At 39.8% G+C, this 20,388-nt stretch overlaps 1 protein-coding gene across 1 annotated transcript in view; it reads left to right on the top strand.

Moving 5' to 3' along the window:
- Positions 1-20,388, top strand: part of TMEM132C (transmembrane protein 132C) — a 154,179-nt gene that overhangs the window by 89,888 nt on the left and 43,903 nt on the right. The window contains exon 3 of the mRNA XM_059827765.1: positions 8,837-9,020. Within this exon, the coding sequence (XP_059683748.1) occupies positions 8,837-9,020 (184 nt within the window). The remainder of the gene's footprint in view (positions 1-8,836; positions 9,021-20,388) is intronic.

The raw sequence follows: 20,388 nt of genomic DNA, 5'->3' as shown, positions 1-20,388 counted from the left end.
AGCTATCCTGTTGAAAAGGAATTGGGGATCTTTATGCACAAATATTTTTGGAGTTTCAAGCATAGCCCAAAAGCAGATATGCTAGCAGAGCAGTAAAAAAACCCCCACAATAAGAACTATAGGAACTGGACTCTGAAGGCACCTGACTTGTAAATTAGATGTGCATATCACACATCTGATTTACATATGCAGTTACATATAAATGTGATTTGTCTTGCCACCTGATTCATAATGCAGTTTCATCTTCACTTAGTTTCAAAGCAGGTGCGAATGCCTGATACACTTACATCTACGTGAGCAATACCTGGAGAGATGTTATGCGTAGCAGTCAGTTAGGCTGCATCCCTTTTGTTGATCAGTGTGTCTTTTGAGGGCATAACAGACCACAAGTGTCTGGCACAGTACAATATTAGTAACCAGTTATTAAAGAAACCAACTGGTCGTGTCAACAGCAACTGACTCATCTTCACTGGAAGGGGTAGCCTGTTTGGGGCTACTCCAGTAACCAGACCCCTCTACATCTCTGTGCCATTTTGATCATATTTGCAAAATCTCATTGCTAACTATGGGTACCTTGGGGTTTTTTATGTCTCCCTGGAGAATATCAGTTTGGCACCCAAGGGTGCATGCTCAAGAAATTGTTGACATGTCTCTTGAGTCATGCTGCATTGTAGTTTCTGCAAGTAGGGCGTGGTATGAACGACAGACACAAGTGAGGACTGAAAGATGAGGCTGAGTCCGTCCAACTCATAAATGGATTTAGTAAATGGAGTACTTTGTTCTGTATCAGTTTCAGGGGTACTGTTGCTTATAAATGGAATAAAACACACATGCAAGATATTTGTAATCAGAAAACCTGTTATATAGGCTGCTTTTTCAAAGGTGTTCTGTCTCTGAATATGTTTCACTGCCTGCTCCCAAACTACTAAAGTAAGGAATCAAAAGTGAATGTTAAAACATGCTTTTGTGTATTTGATCTCATCTTGCTGCTTTTAGCAGGCTGAAAGAGCCATATAATCTAATGCTGATGATCGGAATGATTCTGACTTCCTTTCTCCATTTGAAAGCACTGAGCTTGGAGTGAATCTCTCTGAAAATCTCTGCTCAGGGTCCCCTTTCCAGTGATGTCCCTTGGAAGATTTTCAGTGCTTAAACATTTGCTGTCTCCAAAAGAGGAAAATACTGCTTACTTACAGTGATTCTGGAGAGATTCCAGCACTGAATGAATACTAAGTAGAAAATGTCCTTCTCAGAGGCAGGGAGAGATGATGAATCACTGTGAAAGCTTATTTCTTGACCAATCTGCCTATGTATTTTGTTATCTGAAATTATAATGAAGACATTAGCAGACTAATATCTTGCACAAACTGAATGGAAAACGAAATAAAGGTGGGAGATGATGATAGCTCAGTACTGGGATTTGCACATTGCCTTTGTACGATGGCACCAGTCTGAGGCAGAGGGTTGCATGCCTGCTTCCTTTGGGAAAAGGGAAAAATCAATCTCATCTACCTTGTGCCTGGATGTGATGTAGTATCAGAGAAGACTAATGAGCCTGCTATCTTGACTGCAGCATTTATTGGTGATTAGTGACTCTAAAAAAATGCTTTGCATAGAAGGAAGAAATTGTTGAGTTATTGTGATCCCCAGTCAGGTCTCCCTCATTTAGGGACTGTCTCGTTCAGCTTTCTGCCTGTCCAAGAGAGGAGCATTTCTGTTTTTCTGTACTCTAATTAGCAACATGGCTTTTGCTGTTTGTTCTAGGATAGCATGTTTGTTCTAGGATAGCAGTTAACATCACTGAGATTAGCATCTGTGGGCAAGGCTTGTACACAGAAATCAGACAGACACCACATACTCTTAATTTTTGTTTGAGACTAGAAGAAAAAATTATTAGTCACATTGTTCAACTGGGAAATAAATGTGCAGAAAGATCACACCCCAGGTTCTCCACCTTATGCCACCCAGACAGTGAATATTTCATCAGCTAAAAATTTCCCTCACAAGCGGGAGCTCTCAGCATAATGCAGCAGTTGAACCATGAGTGTCTTCTGACTCTTTGCTACGTGGCATGTGGTTGAACCCAGCTGAGATCCTGGGGTTCAGGAGCAACGTACTGTACTCAGGTGCCTAAAGTAGCAGACAGACACCAGAGGTTTTTTAAAGCTCCATGATGCCTAATTCCTGTTGATTTTATTTTACCTGTAAGGATCTATATCTTCGTGTCTTGCCTGAGGTCATTAAAAGATGCTGTGGAAGAGCTAGGAAATGAAATGAGATTTCCTGTCTCAGTCCAATACCTTAATCAGAAAGCTATGTTTTATATCACAGTTTATGACAAGAAAGCTAAGAAACCTTATTAACTAATCTAACTCTCATCTGGACTGTATGAAGAAATCAAGTACAGCATTATATCATCCTTTTGAAGTTATACATGGATATTATGTTATGTTGCTCAAGAGTTTGCTAAGTTATACCTCGGATATTTTCCTTTGAAGACCTTCATAATACTTTTAATGTGGTAGTTTTCCATGAAATTACGTCCTCCCTATCTGTTAATTACCAAAATAGATTGTCCTTTTCTTTCTCCTCTGCTGGTTTTTATAGTTTAAAGATGAAAGCTAGGCTAATATTGCAAAATAAGAAATTTAAACTGCATTTTGTCTCCAGTAGTTGGCATTCTTCTTTAATTAGTACAACCTTTCCAGGGTTTTTCAAAGGGATTACCTTTGTAAAGCTCTTACTAAGGACTTACTGAAAGAAACTTAAACTAAGCATTTGTACTCCATTTGATCAAGTCTTTCAGAAGGGAAATGTATGGCTTAAGGTCCCAGTGGTGGATATTACAGTGTTTAGCTCATAGGTGTCTGATTCAAAGCAACCTGGGTTGCTAATGACCCACCCTTTGTTAGCATCGAGTGCTGACTACGTAAGTGAATTGATGTGTAAAGAGCTGCCCACGTAATTTCATCATCTTTAAAGTCATCATCAGTGACACTTTCCAGATCAGGTTCTAATTTCTGTGTTTTCTTAGTTTTTCTTAAATTGCTGTGATTCATCCTAATCCTTGGATGTGTCCACTGAAGATGTCCCAGTTATCAAATGTGGTTAGGAAAAAGTGCAGGAGGAGCAAGAAGTTGAAAATAGCAGGAAGAGAGGAACATACATACTGTACCCCGTTATAGTCTTTTCTAAGATGGGAAGAGGCATTGGTGTATACATCTAAGTGGGCTGAACTACAGACTGCTCTGGGGTCCAGTTTGACCGTTGGCTTTTGATGAGAGTTTGTCTGTGTACATGGTAGTAACATACTTCAATACATTAATTTTGGTGAAGGGTAAGATGTTCAATGTAAGTGAGGGATAATGGGGTTTGTACTCTTCTCAATTTTTTATATCATTTAGTAAGTGCTGATCTCGCATTAAGATGTCACTGTCAAACTAGATAGCATTAAAGAGGAAAGGAGTTGCTAAATTTTCAGCAGGTCGAAGTATTCTTTGATCCCTAGGCACTTTCAGGAAAAATCTGTTGGAATAAAGGATGGCTAAAAAATGTTTTTAATCTAGGCTTTTTAAAATTTCTCTTTTGAGAGCCACTGTAATAAATCGAAGTTATTGATTTAGCCCATAGCAGTCCTAAGATTCACTCATTTAAGAGTCAAAACTGCTCTATTACTCAGAGCAATAACCCAACACTTTGAAATCTCTCATCAGAGACTCCTGGTCCACATATGTAGACAGGCATTCAACAAAGATTTCGGTTTGTTTATAGGTCTTACATCAGCTGAGATCTCTGCACTGCTTTTCTTAGTAATTATCTGCCTTCCTTCTCACGCTGCACCCTGTGAAAGCCTATGCAGCATTGGGCCTGTGGCTCACGGTTCCTGGGCTCAGCTGAGCCCTGGCCATGCGTGGCCAGTACAAGCCGTTTCAGCATTGACAAGTTTAACATCATTCCACCTCTTACTAGACCTCTGCAGAGAAGCAGAATCTATTTTGCATTCTAGCGGCTGTGGTATTACTCACATTGTGAATCTATCCATGGGCTTACGTGTGGGTTGTGTATACATGATACCAGGTTTTAAATCCCCTGCTTTAAAGAGGGGGTTAAATACAGCTTTTGATACAGCCAGTCCTGGGTATCCATAGAAGAACAATCTCCTTCCAAGGGTAAATATTTCTCAGGGCGCTGAAGGTTTGAATGATCAATAAATAGTTGCAAAGGAATGCTTAGTATCATACTCAAAAATACTCTAAAATCAAGAATCCTGGTTAAATTAACACTAGCTGATACCAAAAGTGTGTGTTCTGTCCATATAGTTAGCAAGAGCTGGTGAGTTCCATGGCAGTTTCTCCCTATGTCACTTCTGTTTTGCCTTTTATGCATTTTTTTATTATCTTTCCATTAACAGAATATTTCTGTTTCACCTTCTTTTTCTAAAACTGTGCTCCTCAGAAGGTTTCACACAGCTCTGCAGCACAGTTCCTCCTCACTCTCCCGGGGTGGTAATTTACTGCTAGCCTATACCAGTAGTAAATTACTAACCCCATCACTAAGTTGCTGGCTCAGCTGCTGTAACCAATAAGTAGGACCTAATCATTGCCCATCTGCTCTAGCAAAGGCATAACTACAGGTTCAGTGCTCCTCGCTTATGCCTGTGTGTGCCCAGGCCCAGAGCTGGCGTGGCTATTTAGCAGATCAAAGGGAGTCCTCCCTCCCTTGCGCAAGCGCGTGGTCCGATCTAGCCCTGAATGATTAGCATATCTATAAATTAAAACAAATCCAAGGAGTGAACTGGCCCAGGGGAACTCTCAATCCAATCAAATTAGACTCATATATCCACCCCAGAGCAATTCCTTAGAAGCCCTGCCTTCGTGAAGCTTCATTTGTAATCACTATGTGCTGTGTACTTTAGAAAAGTTTTATAATTACTTGCTGTTCTGGCTGCTGAGCAGTTCTAAATGTTAGATATTAAGGAACTGCTGTTTCAGTCAGTGAACAAGCTCTGAACATTAAATGTGCTTCACGAGAAGTTTTTTTCTCAGCCATTACACATCTCTGAAGGCATATTTTTTTTCAAGTGGATGCTTTCCCAGCTGTTGATCATCTCTCTGTTTCTTCTGTATGAAGAGAGAAGGAGGAAACTGATGGTAGTGTGACATTGTATAAAGGCTTTAAGGAAGTAATGCATTTACTCACAAATGCAGGCATTGAAATAATTATGCAGGTCATCCTGAAAAAGTGCCAATAAAACCTTTATCTTATACCATGCATATTTTCTGACATTTTTGTATCACGTATTTTACAGAAGAAATATTTTAGCAATGTTTTACAGAATTCTGTAGAAGAATTTTGGTACCATTTTTTCTATCTCTCCACTACTACAGCTTGATACCTTGGGGAGAAGCAGCCTATCTTTGTCATGGGTCAAGAAGATACTTGGCTGAAATAGCTGGATGAGTGGTGCCAAGTGCTCGGTGAGAACTGGAAATCCAAATTAAGCAAGTCTTTTGAGGCAGTGTTGTAAAAGGTGATAGGAGGGATTTTTTTCACAGAATAGCTCATCAATTATCAAAAATATGCCTCATGTACAGAATTATGTTGAAATTTAACATGCATACACTGAAGACCATTTAAGACTGGAATCAAGTGCTGTGGTTCCCATTTCCATCGATACCAGAATGATGGTCCAGTGGTTAACAAGAGATTTGGAGAAACACAGATCAGTTCCTTACCCTGTCCCAGTCTCCCATATGACCTTGTGTGTGTCACATAGCCTCTCCTTCAGTCCTCATGTGCAAAATTGAGATAGCTGTGTCTACAGTGGAATGGAGAAGAGATTTAGGAGTGTATAACCCTCAAGCCCCACTGCAACAGATGGTATATAAATAGAGCATGGACAGTACGTCCCTCATTTTAGTCCTAGAAGATCACGTGGTGGCAGATGTAACTGTCAGTGGTGGAAGAGTGATTCTGATAATTCTACATTTGGGAGGAAGGAAGTCAGTTTGTGTCAGACTTGTTTATGGTGGAGTTTAGTGCTTCTTAGAGATACAGGCTGTTGTTTGTGGCTCCAGTGAAGATAATAATGCTGAGAATACAACTGAGGCAATAGCCGTTGGGTGCAGTTTACGTTACAGTTGTGCAGTTTGCCATGTAGTTCTCCAAATGTGTATGTGTGTGCATAATAGATGAAAAAATGTTGACATTTTCTTTGATTGCGATAATCAAAGTCATTGAGCATCATGGACTTAAAATATAAAATCCAAAAGATATACTACAGTCCTCTACATATTACTAGGTTGGAATAAAAGAAGAATCCCTTCACATGTAAACTGCAGGATATATAGATACGTGTATGAAATATGGAATAGGAATACTGAGACAATAACTTAAAAACCCCTATGTCTATACTGAGAGCTGACTAGTCCCTGCCTGCAGCGTGATCCGTGGAGAACTTCCCGAATGCCTCTGCATGGTTCATGCTGCAGGTGATCTCAGGAATCATGTAGAAAAGATGTGATCGTGTCATACTGCCTGTTTTCATTCATAGAACATCATTACAAGGGTGTGTTGATACCTAGATACGGCCAGCTACAGCAGGCTGTGGTCTGTCCACCCTGCAGTAAAGAGTGCCATGAAATGCTTCATAGAAACGGGATGCACAAAGATTTTGCTCTGCGTATTTCCCCTGGGTAGCTCAAAGCCAGGCTTGAGTGTGTGCTGCAGGTAAACAGTATGGACAGCTCATGAGCAGGACACCAGGCAACTCTTAGGAATTGTCTGAAGGACCAGGGAAAATTAGGTGTTGTGAATCGAGAGCTGAGAGCCAGAAGGAGCTCATCAGCCCTCATGTAAGTCAACGCATCAGGAATCAGTGGGCTGGCTGGAGATGAGCTCTTTCCCACCTACAGCTTCCCACCTAGAGCTCTCGGATCCTACCAGGAGAGTTGTGGGGCTTTTGTTGTAAAGCTGCACATTTCACGTCTGCTTAGAGGCTGTGTAGAGGAGTGTAGACCTCTTGATCAGGAAAACTTTCCTGACATATATTATCTCTTACAACAGCTTTGATGGGAGCAAAAATTTATTCTCTGTTTAGCATAAGTGAAAGCACTGAGAGAGTCAATCACATGTAAAAACTTTTTCCCTGTCAGTTACTAAGCATCAGGTCTAGAAATGGTGAAAATAATGGCATTTCAGGTGTCATTAATCTAAGGCATAATGGTGCCTTTAACAGCTAAATGAATGCTGTAGCTCAGGTGATTCAGGTACCTTTGCATATAATCATGCTTTCAAATAAATTACAAAGCTCAATCCAGTATGTATTCATTTTGGGATGTCCCAGAAGTGTGTAAACTACAGTTATCGCAGTTGCCTTGTATTTACAAGCTGTAAGATTTATTTAGTAGGAACTTTTCAAATGGGAATAGGCTGGTCTTGAGTTATGAATTTCTAAACCCATCCATCTATCTCATTACTACACAAAATCACTCTTTAAATGCATGGAGGAAGTATACCACTACTGCAAAAGTGTTACAATGTCTCTCTTTTGACACAGCAAGAAAACAGCAAGGAAATAAATTTAAAGCATTAGGCAGTATTAAGACTTTTCAGAGTAAGCCATCCAAATGAAAACCCATAATCAAAATAATAATTATCAGGTGAATGCATTTGCTTTCAAAGTAATCATGCAAAGTAAAGCACAGGATATGTCTTAAGTAATAAAAAATGGTGATTTCTGTTCAAGAGGTAAAAAGAAAGTCTAGCACTTGAGAAGTGCTTTGTACATGATCAGTTCTTGATGGATTTTCTCAGAAATGGACCTTCATGTATTGTACATTAAAAAAAGAGAAAAAATTGAAGCTGTTATGTGATGAATGCATCCAAAGGTGTGATGAAGCTGGGATTGGGTTACTGAAGCTAGGAAGATGCCTGTCTTTCTCTTAATTTTAAAATTATTACAGCGTAGGGTTAGGTTGAAGTAATATTCTGTGAAATCAAGACTTTCTATGCTGTGGAAAGACATTTGGAAAGTTCCAGAAAAGTTAATGTGTATTTTCTGATGCAAATAATTTGTACTTTTTTTTTTAATTAAACTAGCAGATTGTCCAGCAAATTTCTTTCATCTATTCTTTTTATTTCTGATGTAATTAAAGAAATCTAATGCAAGGGAGAGAATTTCAGTGTGTCTTTTCATATTCGTTATTCAAATTATCTTATGCCTACTGACTTCTTGGTATATTTTACCTGCCATAGCTTTGTTCTTTCTATTTGGTCTCAGCTGCATGGGTTTTTAATTTCCAGAACGTACCTCTAACTTTAGACTAATCTTGTCATTTTGACATTTAATCGTGTTAATTTTTTTAACGGCTTCCATGCAGCATATATGAACTTCAGTTACACTGAGTTTCATTGCTAAGGATTTATGCAATTTTGATGGTGGACATATACAATGAATCTTGTTTTTCTTTTTGGCGATGCTAATTCTAGGCTCTTCAGTCTTCATGAGCTGCACTGGACTTAACTTTGGTTGATCGGGGTCAAATCCATCTTGCAGTAGGGTTGAATCATACTTGCAAAATCATAAAAAAACATGTAATGCTATAAGTATATTTTGCTTTCATCAGATACAATATCCTGGATTCATAGTAAGAGCAGCCGACCCATTTTGAATAATTCCAGTTTGTATGCTCTGAAGAAGTTGTAGATTGGAAAAGGCCTTGTGTTATATCTGCATATAAATAGCTGCATTTTCCAGTAGCTAATATGATTCACTTCATTTGCCTCCTTCAGTGAAAGTAATAGCTCTTCCCTTTCCCTGTTTTCCTCTTTTCAGAAGTAACAGTTTATTCAATGAGGTCGTGCAGATGAACTTTGAAATAGCCAGTTTCAGCAGCCTTTCTGGAACACAGCCCATCACCTGGCAGGTGGAATACCCTCGGAAGGGGACAACAGACATAACCTTGTCTGAAATCTTCATCTGCCAAAAGGATCTTGTTGGAATTGTTCCATTGGCAATGGTAAGAAACTGTTTCGGCATGTTGCTCCATCCGATCTGTATATGGTCTGAGAAAATGTATATCAGGCCTCGGACAGACTTGCAAAGGAGTGCTGTCTGCCCTGCCTCCCCATTTCATAGCTGTATAGGACTACTTGCTAAAATCATGCCTGGATTTAATGGTCTGTACGTGTCACACAATTTCCGTTCTTATAAACTTACCACAGAGGAAAGGGATACTGCCACTTTAAAAATCTCTCTCAGACTTTAAATCCTGAATTTCTGTCATGCACGGTTCCCTCCAGGCTACCAGCTGGTAACACAAAGCCAAGCAGATTTACCTCCCCATTTCTAATTGCCATTACATGCCTTGAACTTGCAAGCTGTAGAGCAACTTGAGAGGGCCTCCAGCACCTTCTGCTAAAGACTAACTTGCTTAGTCCCTAGCAGGCTGAGGCTGATACTAATTTTGCTGGCTGTTTCCCTAATAGTGTAAGAACCTGTGGTTTCAAGGAAGAAACAGAAAATAATAATAGCCTCAATAATACAGTTTTTAAAAATGAAGTATAGACTTTCACGTGGAAAAATGCTTTGGGTTAAAATCTACTTGCTCTGCTCGGTGTTGTAGCACCAGTTGTGGGCTACCTCCCTCCCCGTGAATCATACCCGTTGCCTGTCTTTACAAGGTTCACAAATGTGATTTGTGGAAGCAGTGTCTCCTTCTCTTCCTCTGGCCCAGTGAAGATACAATTACTTCTGCAAAGCAAAGCTAGGACAGTGGGAGCACTGAGGCTTAGCAGTTAGGACCCCCTCCTGAGAAGCAAAGACGACATTTCACTGGAGTCTCCAACATCTCAGGTGCGCTGTTTTTAGGTAGGCATTTTATTTTCTATGGGGTTTAGGTACATGCTGAGAACTTGTTCCATGCTCACAGGTGAAGTAGGCACCGAGCATTTATTTTGGAAGTCCTGCCGAACCTCAGGAAAGGGAGAAGCTTAATAGAGGAGCCACACATGCTACCGTTAGTCAATGTTAGAGCTCAGGATTTGGAAGAAGAGTTAGACATATCCATCCCACTTGTGAATTTTGCCTCTCCTGTGCATAATCTTGGGGGTGAAATTCTGGTAGTCTTTTCTTTGAACAGTGTTCAGTGTTTTGCAGCAGATGATTAGATGAGTATTATTTCCTGGAAGTCCTAGTCTTCAAAATATTCTTCCCCTTTGAAGAGTAAAACTGCTGCTCATATCAAATGAGGTCATACCCAGCAATTTCCTGATCCAAAGTCTGTTAAGTCAGCAGAAAGCCTGTGCTACATTCCAGATTTGAGAAGGAAATAATTGTCCTCATTACCTGTGAAGTTGAACAGGGAATGCATTTTTGAGCTTCTGTCCTCTAAAGACTTGAGAACGTGCATAAGGAAGGGCTTTTCTGGTCAGATTTTATCTTGAGATAGATGCCTTCCGTAGCTTCCAGTACCAAATGATAGACATATGCCTACTGGCAGACTTAACATCTTCTTGTACATTTTTTGAAAGAATTCATCAGGTTCTTCTCTATTCCATATCTGAGGAAATAAAGATTTTTTAAAATATCTCGTATCAGGGTCTAATGCCTTTGCACTTGCATAGAAGGTTCAAGATTTACCTACAGAGTTCTGTCTATTCTAGATTAAAATTCATCCACTTACAAGGGTTCCTTTAAGAACTGGAGGTCTAAATTAATGAACTTAGTGGTGTATAAATCATTTAAGGTGAGATCCTTTATTCCCAACAGATGTACCATTAGGCACTGTGGGTTGTGCGAAGGGGTCAAAGAATGAAATCATCAAACCTTTCTCTTTGCAAAGCTTTCTTGTGTTTGTTTATCTCATTTCTGTACCTTGTGATAACAGTTGGCTGGAGCCAAAATACACTGTGTTAACAGAATCCGGTCGGATGGGATACCAATGCAAAATTGGCTTTGCTAGCAGGATATTAGTAGATAAAGGGAATTTTCAGAGTTTTCTGTTAGCTAACACTGCATATCCAGCCAGGGTGCTTTCTTCATTTAGGCATTAATCTCTAGCTGAGCTTATGACCTGGCAGTTCTCCTGGTCAGAAACAAGAGTCACACTGAAAAGAGAGAGGGTGATACTGTATCTACTGAGAAGTCAGACTACACTCTGTATCTCAACTACACACTGTAAAGCAACGGCACATTATTGTGCACAGAAATTAAACCTCAATGTTTATCAGCAAGTGTGTTTCATAATCCTCTAGAGGGTAAAGTAGATTTTGTTGATTTAAGCATGGAGTGTTCCTACAGCAAAACTGCTAACATCAAAAGCAAAATCTGTCATTCAGAATTTTTAAAGGTGGCCAAAAAAAGGGAAAGAAGGAGCTGCCCAAAGATACCATACTGGATTAGGGTGTAGGATCTGATTGAGTTTCTGCCATTGGTCTGATGGGCGTCCTGCTCAGTCTTTCAGGGATGAAAGCAGCAAACTTTTGCTTGGTTTGAGTATAACATAAAGGTTGTCTCCGACTCAGAGAGTAAAGCATGACTCATGTGTGCCATTCCAAACTTACAAAGCAAGAAAGATCACGTATCCTTTACTGCCCTATGCCTGAAGATGTTACAAAAAAATAGCAAGATGAAAAACATGTGGGCCATCAAAAGGTTAGTGCAATTGTTACTACAGTATTTTGGAATGAAAGAGATTAAAGAATTGATATTGTCAGTAAGAACTGAACCTGGAATTTTAAAAGAGCCTTGTAGGACTTGGGCCAGTGGAGCAAGTGGTGGGATACAGCTGCTGAAAAATCAATGGGAATTCATCATACAGTCAAAAGAGAGGGGTTTAGTACAGTCCATATTCTGTGTGCCTAACTAGTGGGCTAGATAGTGTATACAAGTAAGAAACAACACCATGATGCTGCTACAGCGAACACTACAGTGACATAAAAGGAGCAAGAGATACCAAAACTACTGGGCTGAGAATAAGTGTAAAAACTTTTTCCAGAAAAAATGACATGTAAATTTGAGGTAAGTATATTTTTTTCCTGAGCTCAGAAGTTAATCAATCTGAGTAATTTTGGAGGACATTTTGGAGGACCTCAAGGTATTTCGAGAGAAAAATGAGACAGAAAAGTTAGGAAAATGTAATTCTAACTATTGCTTTCAGAAAATATATCCCACTGTCTGCTGACAGGAAAAATCTACCCCAAAGATTTAATCTTCCAGTAGACAAAATCTACTGTCTGAGTTGTGCCCTGTTCTAGCATTTCTGATTTCATGTTGCTTGTTGCAGGATCAATTAGGAAAGTGCTTTCATAGGAGCTTAGTTAATTATCTACTAAGCTGCATTTGAAAACCTCCTCAATTAATCACAAGTAACCTCAGAACTTGCCAATTAAGGTGCTCAAGGTTGCTTATCTTACTTCCCACATTTTCCTCAAATTTCTATCCTGTCATGAGCATAGGCAACCAACTATATTGATTTTACCACTTGACTAGATTAAAAAACAAACCCAAAATTGTTCACTTTGTAGCGAGTGCACACACACAAATCCCACTGAAGAAGTCTGTATGTTTGTGTTCAACAAGGGACCATGTTTTAGGAAATTTAGCAAAATTTCTTTTCATGCTTTAAACGGATAATATGTATTTTTAATACCATTAAATTTTGCTTTGGGCTAGAGCAAGGTAGAAGACCTGTGTGTAAGTTCATTGTTTGATGGCAGTAAGGCGCATCAATATTAAAGGAGAACTCCTTCCTGGGAGGTAGGTTGGTGAATCAATGGTTTAATATTTATGCAAGAGCATCTAGGTCCCTGTATACGAAGCTGAAGTAGTAGTCCTTCAATAGCAGGATAAACTCCCTCTGAATTAGTTCATCTTTAACTGTGACTTGCATGAAATCCAGATATTCGAAGTGCTGAAGCATAAACCCCATGTCAGGAGTCAAATCTGAGAGTTGTAGTCTGAATTTACTCCAAAAGACATTTGTCACCATGGGAAGCCATGTAACTTACTCATCCATGTGTATTCCCTCTTTAAAAAAACACTAACACTAAATTTTCAGTGGGTCTTTCAGGCTTCATTCATCAGGCTCTATAATCCGTTGAGAACTGCTTACAAGCAAATCGAAGTTGGAACGGCTCTCAGGTATTTCTCAAAGGCTGTTGCTGCTGTTTAACACCTCACGTGCTCAGAAGTTTGTCTCTTCTCCCCAGCTGTATCAGTGAGTGCAATAAAAGATATAATCTGCCTCTACACGTCCTGCCTTGCCACTGATGTTGTTTCATTAGGAAGTGCTTGGTTTGCGTGTCCCTTTCTTTACATTCAGAACTCAATGTATTGACAGTTCTGCTGCAGAAGTAGGTGAATGGACATTTAAGATGCAGAGCTGTGACTCAGCCAAAAACACTATTTGACATTTTTGTGTATGCTCGTTAACTTGCTTTCCATTAAAACACAGATGATTGAAAATTTAGCTCCCAAAGCAATTTTTATTTACACATTTATGTATGCCTTTCCCTAAGGCAAAGATTTTTTTAAGGTATTTCATTGTAATGAAGTCCCAGTAATACCATTTTAAAATATGGAGCTAAATAAATAAGTTTTCATCCTTGTACGGTCTGTGGCTTCACACTGTGAAGCTCTATCTGTTTCAAGGTCGCAGAAGTGCAGAATTCTCACTCGGGTTAATCTTTGAGTCTTGAATGAAGTGGGGGGCAACAGGCACTGAGGAGCTTTCCAGAAGATAAAATCTGAGGCTATATAAACACATCCATTTCCTAATTTATTTATCACAAACAAATGAACAGATAGTCTACACATCGAACTTTTCAGCTGACAGGTATTGTCTCAGGTAATTTAATTATGAAACACGTCAAATAAACACTGTGAGTTGAAGGAAATTTATTTAATGTACATCTATCCTATTACTATTAGTAATACTAACTGGGACAACTTAAACCAACTGTGAAGCCCTAAGTAATACCATGAAGTCAGGAGTTTCTAGAGTTTAGTTACAGGACTGAGTGCTCTGTGTGAAAGACCAGAGTTAGAATCTTCTGATGTTAAGGGAGAAGCAGTAACCGAGATCACTTATATGCCTACGATTTCCATCATGGCAGGTTACAATTGTTTAAATGAGGATAGCATTCCTTCCTTTAGATTTATGGTGGATATAATTTCACTGAAGTTTGTGTCATTGCTCTATATTTATACCAGATGAACTCAGGAGCCTGCATACCTGCTTATAAATTGGCCGTGTCACATAGTGCGTTGAGCTGTGACTAGCAATGCCTATCGATTAATCTTATCTGTTAAGAATTGGCTTTTTTTGTTGTCTGTCCATCAGGAAACAAAAGCAAAAAAAGGATGAACTGCTGTTCATTGATCTTAAATTGGTCAGAAGATGCAGACAACATAAATAATTCAAAATGGCTCAGTTTAACACTGCCTTTTTAAGTCCCAGTCATCATTTCTACAGCCACTGCGCTTTTGGCTCTAGCTTCTGTTTTCCTTTTCTTTACTACAATCACGTTCAGTCCTACCTTTTGCAGGAAATGAGAATGGATCAAAAAGGCTATCTCAGCTGGCTGGAATTAATTTTTCTATTGGATCGAGTTGTATGTCATTTTCTATGCAGCACAACAGTGTGTATAATTTCCTCTTCCAGCATCCCTCATATCTGACAATGCTATTGAATGGATTACTTTGAGATTTTTCAAATGTTGAGGAGACATGGGGTCAGCTAGCTTTTTTAAAGGTTTTTAAAGTGTTCTGCAAAAGCCCTCTGCCATATAGAGAACTTTTGGGTTCTTTGCTTATTTTCCTGCCTGTGTTAGAGAGGTATCAGTATGAAGTTTAATACGTATGCTTCTCAGCTTCAACAAAAAATTGCAGAACAAGGAGAATGTGGAGTGAGACAGCCAGTGACTCAGTTACTGGACACTTGGTGTCATGGTAACACCTAAATGCTCCCTTCAAAGAAGAGTGTCTCACAGCACTAAATGCTCTACAGGCAAATGACAGGCAAGTCAGAATCCCTAGGAAATGCTCAGTCCACAAGCCAAGCTGATGAAATTCAAGGTGGTGTTCAAGGCTGCTCAGCTCCATGAACAGGAAAGGGGGGACAGCACAGCTGACACTGGGACACGGGATCACACTTTTGTCCTAACATAGTGCGCATAAGGATTTGAGATCCCTCAGCCAGTCCATGCTTGATGCCGAACACTTGTGCATGTTAGAAGAGTCCTGTCATGGGCTCTTTCTTCTGACAGCATGGCACAGCGCAGGGCTGCATGGAGATAGCCAGGTGCTTCTACACTGACTCTCAGCATTGCAAATTAGCCTGAGTCAAATCCACATTCTGCTGCAAGTAATTTGGTATTGGTTCATGGCACTGCATTGTGTAACGTGTGAAGTCTGGAGATTCTTTTGTTCATGTGATTTATTGGGCAGGATTTTGGGACTGCTTTAAGTTTTGGCTCAGGTTTGTGATACTGCCTCATCAGAAGACGACATCTTAAATAACAGTTTACATTTGAAACGACAGCTGATTAACATTCCGATTGTTTAACATAACCACAAAGGCAATTTCACAGCTGCCACGCACATGTGAGCAGAGACCATGCAGAGACATAAGAATGAGCCAGCAGAAAGTGAGCTCTGGACCCGGATGACAGTGCTTGAGAAGGACATTCCAGGGCTGCGCATTTTGATGCTGTAGCTGCTAAAGACTGTATTCACCCTATGTGCCTTCCACTGCTGCCTTCACTGCCAGATCAGACGGAGAAGGACAGAGAAGCACTTCTCAGCAGGAGCAGGAGACCAATTTCAGAGGCTGATATTCTGCACAAGTTTGCAGCTGAAACAGAACTGGAATTTAAAGGCAGAGAAGTTACTAATTTGTAAGACTGTAGCGTGCATTAAGCAATTCAGACTTGGACCAGAGTTCACCCATGGCCAACACTGGGAGGCAAATGCTCTGCCTGATTCTGAATCTCGTGCAGTACTGCACTTCTTCTGCGATGGATTTGAAAGAAATGGAAAGGGAGATAGAAGAACATTGCATGAGTTTGTTCATGAGGTGCCGGCAGAGCTGGAAGGGGAATTGAACTCAGCAGTCTTGACTGCTAGATTATGCCCTCTCCTATGGCAGTTAATATACTAGTTTTCATCTAAACTAGCGCTCTCTCATTAGCTGTAGCTAACCATCAGTTGTCTTGATTTAACTGCTAAATACAAGTCAAGATACTGCCCAAACTTATTCCAGACAAGAAACATCTGTGGTTTACCCTAGAGTGTAAACGGTCCCCACCTTCTCACGCTGTCACTTAAAAGAGATGCCAGGCTGAACAGTGACTGCCAGCGCAGACCAGGTGTGTTTGCGAACAGAGCGCTTGCTCAGCCAGCTTGAGCATTAAGTGAGTCAGCTGTGACCCATACCGAAAAACAGGAACAATTTCTCTTAATTGGCAACTTCTGATGGTGATTTTGATTTGTAAAGAGAGTTTTAATATTTCCGGGGAATACCTCATTCTTCACAATCAGGTGAAATACTCACCTAGCAGAATTATGAATTGTTTAGGCTGGACTCTAATTAATGAGGTCCTGAGGTGCTCCAGCTTGGACAGAGAGACTACCTAGACAGCAAGGAGATGCTTTACTATAATGGAAGATAATGAGTGACCATGGGGAAAAAAAATTGCCAGGACTTTTATAAGCCTCAGTGTTATAATGAGCTACCCCAAGCATTAAAAAAACAGCAACTTTTCACCTCCGGTTTGCTATTAGATGCATGTTTGCCTTACCCTGCTTTCAGTTTACAGTTCATTATCCAGCCAGACTCTCAGTAGTGAGGATGTTTGTCATAGAATTCATTAGGAATCTGTACTTCAAACTCAGTAGTTCTGCTTGAGGGAGATAAAACACTGAAACCTAGGACAGGATTCAGTACAGTCCTGGGGAGAGAGCGAGCACCGTGCTTCTGCTCTTTCCCTTTGCCTGTGCAGCAGCTGCTGTAAAGACATGGGGAGCAGTGGTGGTGGTGGGATTTGATCTATTCATAATCCCAGTATCAAAAATGTACCACGACCCCACTGAAGCTTGGGCTGCTAACAAAACCTGCTTTGCTAAGCTAGAGGGGCTGCATGCAAAGGTCTTTCTGCAATGCCGGAGCTCTCCAGATTGATGCACATATGCTAAATGAATTAACAGAGCAAAACTTCTACACTGTGGCAGTGGCCCCGTTGCTGTGGTGTGTGCTTTAGACCATAGTTAAACTGCAGGGCCTGGCAATGTAAATCAGCACAGACAGTGAACCCATCAAGATTGTTTTTCCCCTCAGAAACAAATTATGCCTAATATTTAAAGCACCAGCACCATAGCATGAGCATCAGCAAGCCAGCACGCTGGTGAGAGAGGGAACTTCGCAAGCAAATGGAAACAAAAGTAACACTGACATTAATTTTAATCAGGTCCTAGCATCTGACTTGTCCTCTGTATTTTTTTCGCTAGCAAGGCTGATTGTCTTTCTGGAAGATTTGTTACCTCACAGAACAATAAGATGGACTGTAATGATGTAATTTATTGCTGCAATTTGCTTTTGGAAATCGTCTATTAGTGAAAAATAGCAACAGTGCAGTTTTATTAATTACAGTAGTTGAATATTGAATGCTGACTGTCACTATCAGGATTAGTGACTGTGTTGTACTCTGCTCTCCAAGGCCTTACAGGACCAGAGCTATGCATGTTTTGGAGGTTGTGAAATGAGTATTTTGATTAAATTAAATAAGTGTAAAAAAATAATTCAAGTTCACTGGGGAGTTTGAGAAAATGATAGAGGGAACCATTAGCCTGTAAATTCAGTATTGAAAAACACACCAGTGTGTTACTGCACCACATAATGTGCTTACGTATAGTATGGTTCTGCAGCACAGCCCGTTTCCCTACACCTACTCCCAAACTGCTTCTGACAGTTCGAACCTTCAGGTTCATTATTGAGTTTTACTCTCAATATGCCATTCCAGGGAGAACTACTTCATCTCTTTTTTTCTTTTTTTTTCTTTACTGTGGAAATTTTTTACCTTGGCATAACACTTTTATTTTCATTTGCATAAACCAGATTTTACCAGGATGTAGCTGGGGAAAGAGCATGTGGGCAAAATCACCTTGTGTGATTTAAAGGTGAATTCTCTTCCTTTTGTGTTCTGAAACAGTGCACAACTGAGTGAAATCCAAAAGGCTTGCTATAACCTCTTTGTGATCTTGAGTTCTCATTTTGGAGAGCTAACAGAAGGTGGAAGGCCTCCTGCTGCATAGATTATGTCAGCAGCAGAAACCAAAACGATCAGTCTAAGACCTGGATGTACTTTGGAATCATTTTGTATAGGGTACTATGTGCCTGTGTGCCAATACCAAGAAGTTTTTGTATGGCTTGAAGCGTCGATTGAGCCAGCAGAGAAGACTATGTTTTAGATTCTGGATCTGGGACAAAACGTCAATTGCAAGCATTGAAAAGCAGTGACTAACAGTGGAGCTGCCAGCTGGCACGAGGTATCCTGCGGCATGTGTTTTAAGAATGCCTGGAAGCTTTAGGAGTGAGCTTGGTGTGGTAATAAATAAGTCATTTGAGACTCAGTAATTCCTCCTCACTGCTCTTACCTCATTCAAGTTATAGACTATTCATTAAGCACTGGGAGACTGTAATATGTAAAAATAGGAATTGTCTGATGGATTGGGAGCCACAAGTCTGGAGTTAGTTTCTGCCTCTTTTGGATCTTTGGCAACACTCAGGTCCCCAGCAGTTTACTCACCTTTAAAATGGACACAGTAGTTGATATTTTCTATGTTACGATGTAAGTATTTGCCTTACAGGATCATTCTGTACTGCTGATTCTTTATAAAGGAAAATTCCCTGCTTAAACATGAGGTCAAGTCTCCCCTACTCAGTACTGGCAATATTGTTCTAGTCCTGAAGAGTACAAATATAAGTGAAGCAAGGTTTGTCGCTAGAGGTAATGTCTTTTATTAGGCCATCCAACAGAGTTAGAAAAACCAGACAAGCTTTCAAGCACACAAATCTTTTTGCAAGCCTCTTTCAGTGTTGTAAGTTGCTGTGAGATGCTCAGATAAAGCTAATGGTCACTGTGGTTGCTCCAGGTTATACTAACAAATAAAATACTGCTTTAAACAAATGGATTTGATCCCTTTGTCCTTCATATCACTGACTTGTACAATGATCATAGCAACCTATTTCAAGGATGCTTCTCTAGCCATGAACCTCTAGCCAGCATGATCTTGCAAAGCAAACCCTGAAGGTAAAACATGGTTTTGCTTGAGTACGGAGGAAATAATTGCATCTGTGATTATACATACTTTTTATATTTACTTTGCCTCCTTCTACATTCTAGGTTTAGTTCCTATATATTATAAGGCCCACCAGTCTGTTAGACATGTGTCTGATCAATAATTTAATTTTCCTGTGTCACTCTCTCATCTTTTTAACTGTACTAAGTTTCTGATGTCTGTATAGTATCTGCTGTCATTAATGCAATAATCTTGTTCCTGCCCTCTGTGTGCTTTGCTTATGTGGACCTGTATGAAGTCAGTGAAATCAATAAACTATTTAAAAAGGAAAAATAATCTACAGGCAAGGAGAGGAAATAATAATGACTATTTTCTGAATTTTTATTACTACTTTTTCATAGCAGTTTCGTAAGAATCTCTATTGTGTCTTTGTTACAGATTTTGCTTATCAAAAGTTAAAACTGTACAGCCAAAATGAGAAAAGAGCAAGTAGAAATTTTCTCTTGCTGATTTCAAAATGGACTAAATTAAATTGAAATAATTTAGCAGAAGCTGCCTGCTTCACTTCCACTGTGGTTTAAATAGAGTTCTGACATCCACAAACTTGAGCCAAGTGTTCATGTGCACTCTACGGCCAAAAATTGAGGACCTTAAGAAACTTGTAGATGAATACTGCCTATTAGAAGGACAAAGTAACTCATTAATAATCCATGACATATTAATCTACACAAATAAAACAAGTTCACAACCCTCCACAGTAGCCATAAAAATCATCCATGTATAATGCAGTACCCCCATTACTTAAAACAAGAAATTGTCCTTGGGACTTAATCCTTAAAGTCCATAAGGTATTTAAAATTGCTTCACCCCAGCTGTAGAGTGCATGCCACCCCACACTGTGACCAGTACTGTGCCGTTCCCTTGAAAAAATCAAGCTAGATAAGATTTTACCTCGATTTTCCAAACTGAACAGTTTATTCATCATCAGTGTGGCTTGTAGCACTGTATAAAACTTGGTTCATATTCAGTAGAATCTGGGGGCTCCACCTGAAATTCCAGGAGTGGCTTATATTAGGCACCATATTTTC

This window comes from Gavia stellata, chromosome 21 (genome assembly GCF_030936135.1).
Source record: "Gavia stellata isolate bGavSte3 chromosome 21, bGavSte3.hap2, whole genome shotgun sequence".
Lineage (NCBI taxonomy): Eukaryota > Metazoa > Chordata > Aves > Gaviiformes > Gaviidae > Gavia > Gavia stellata.
Note: the sequence above shows the minus strand (reverse complement) of the source record. Positions and strands in the feature narration are given on the sequence as shown.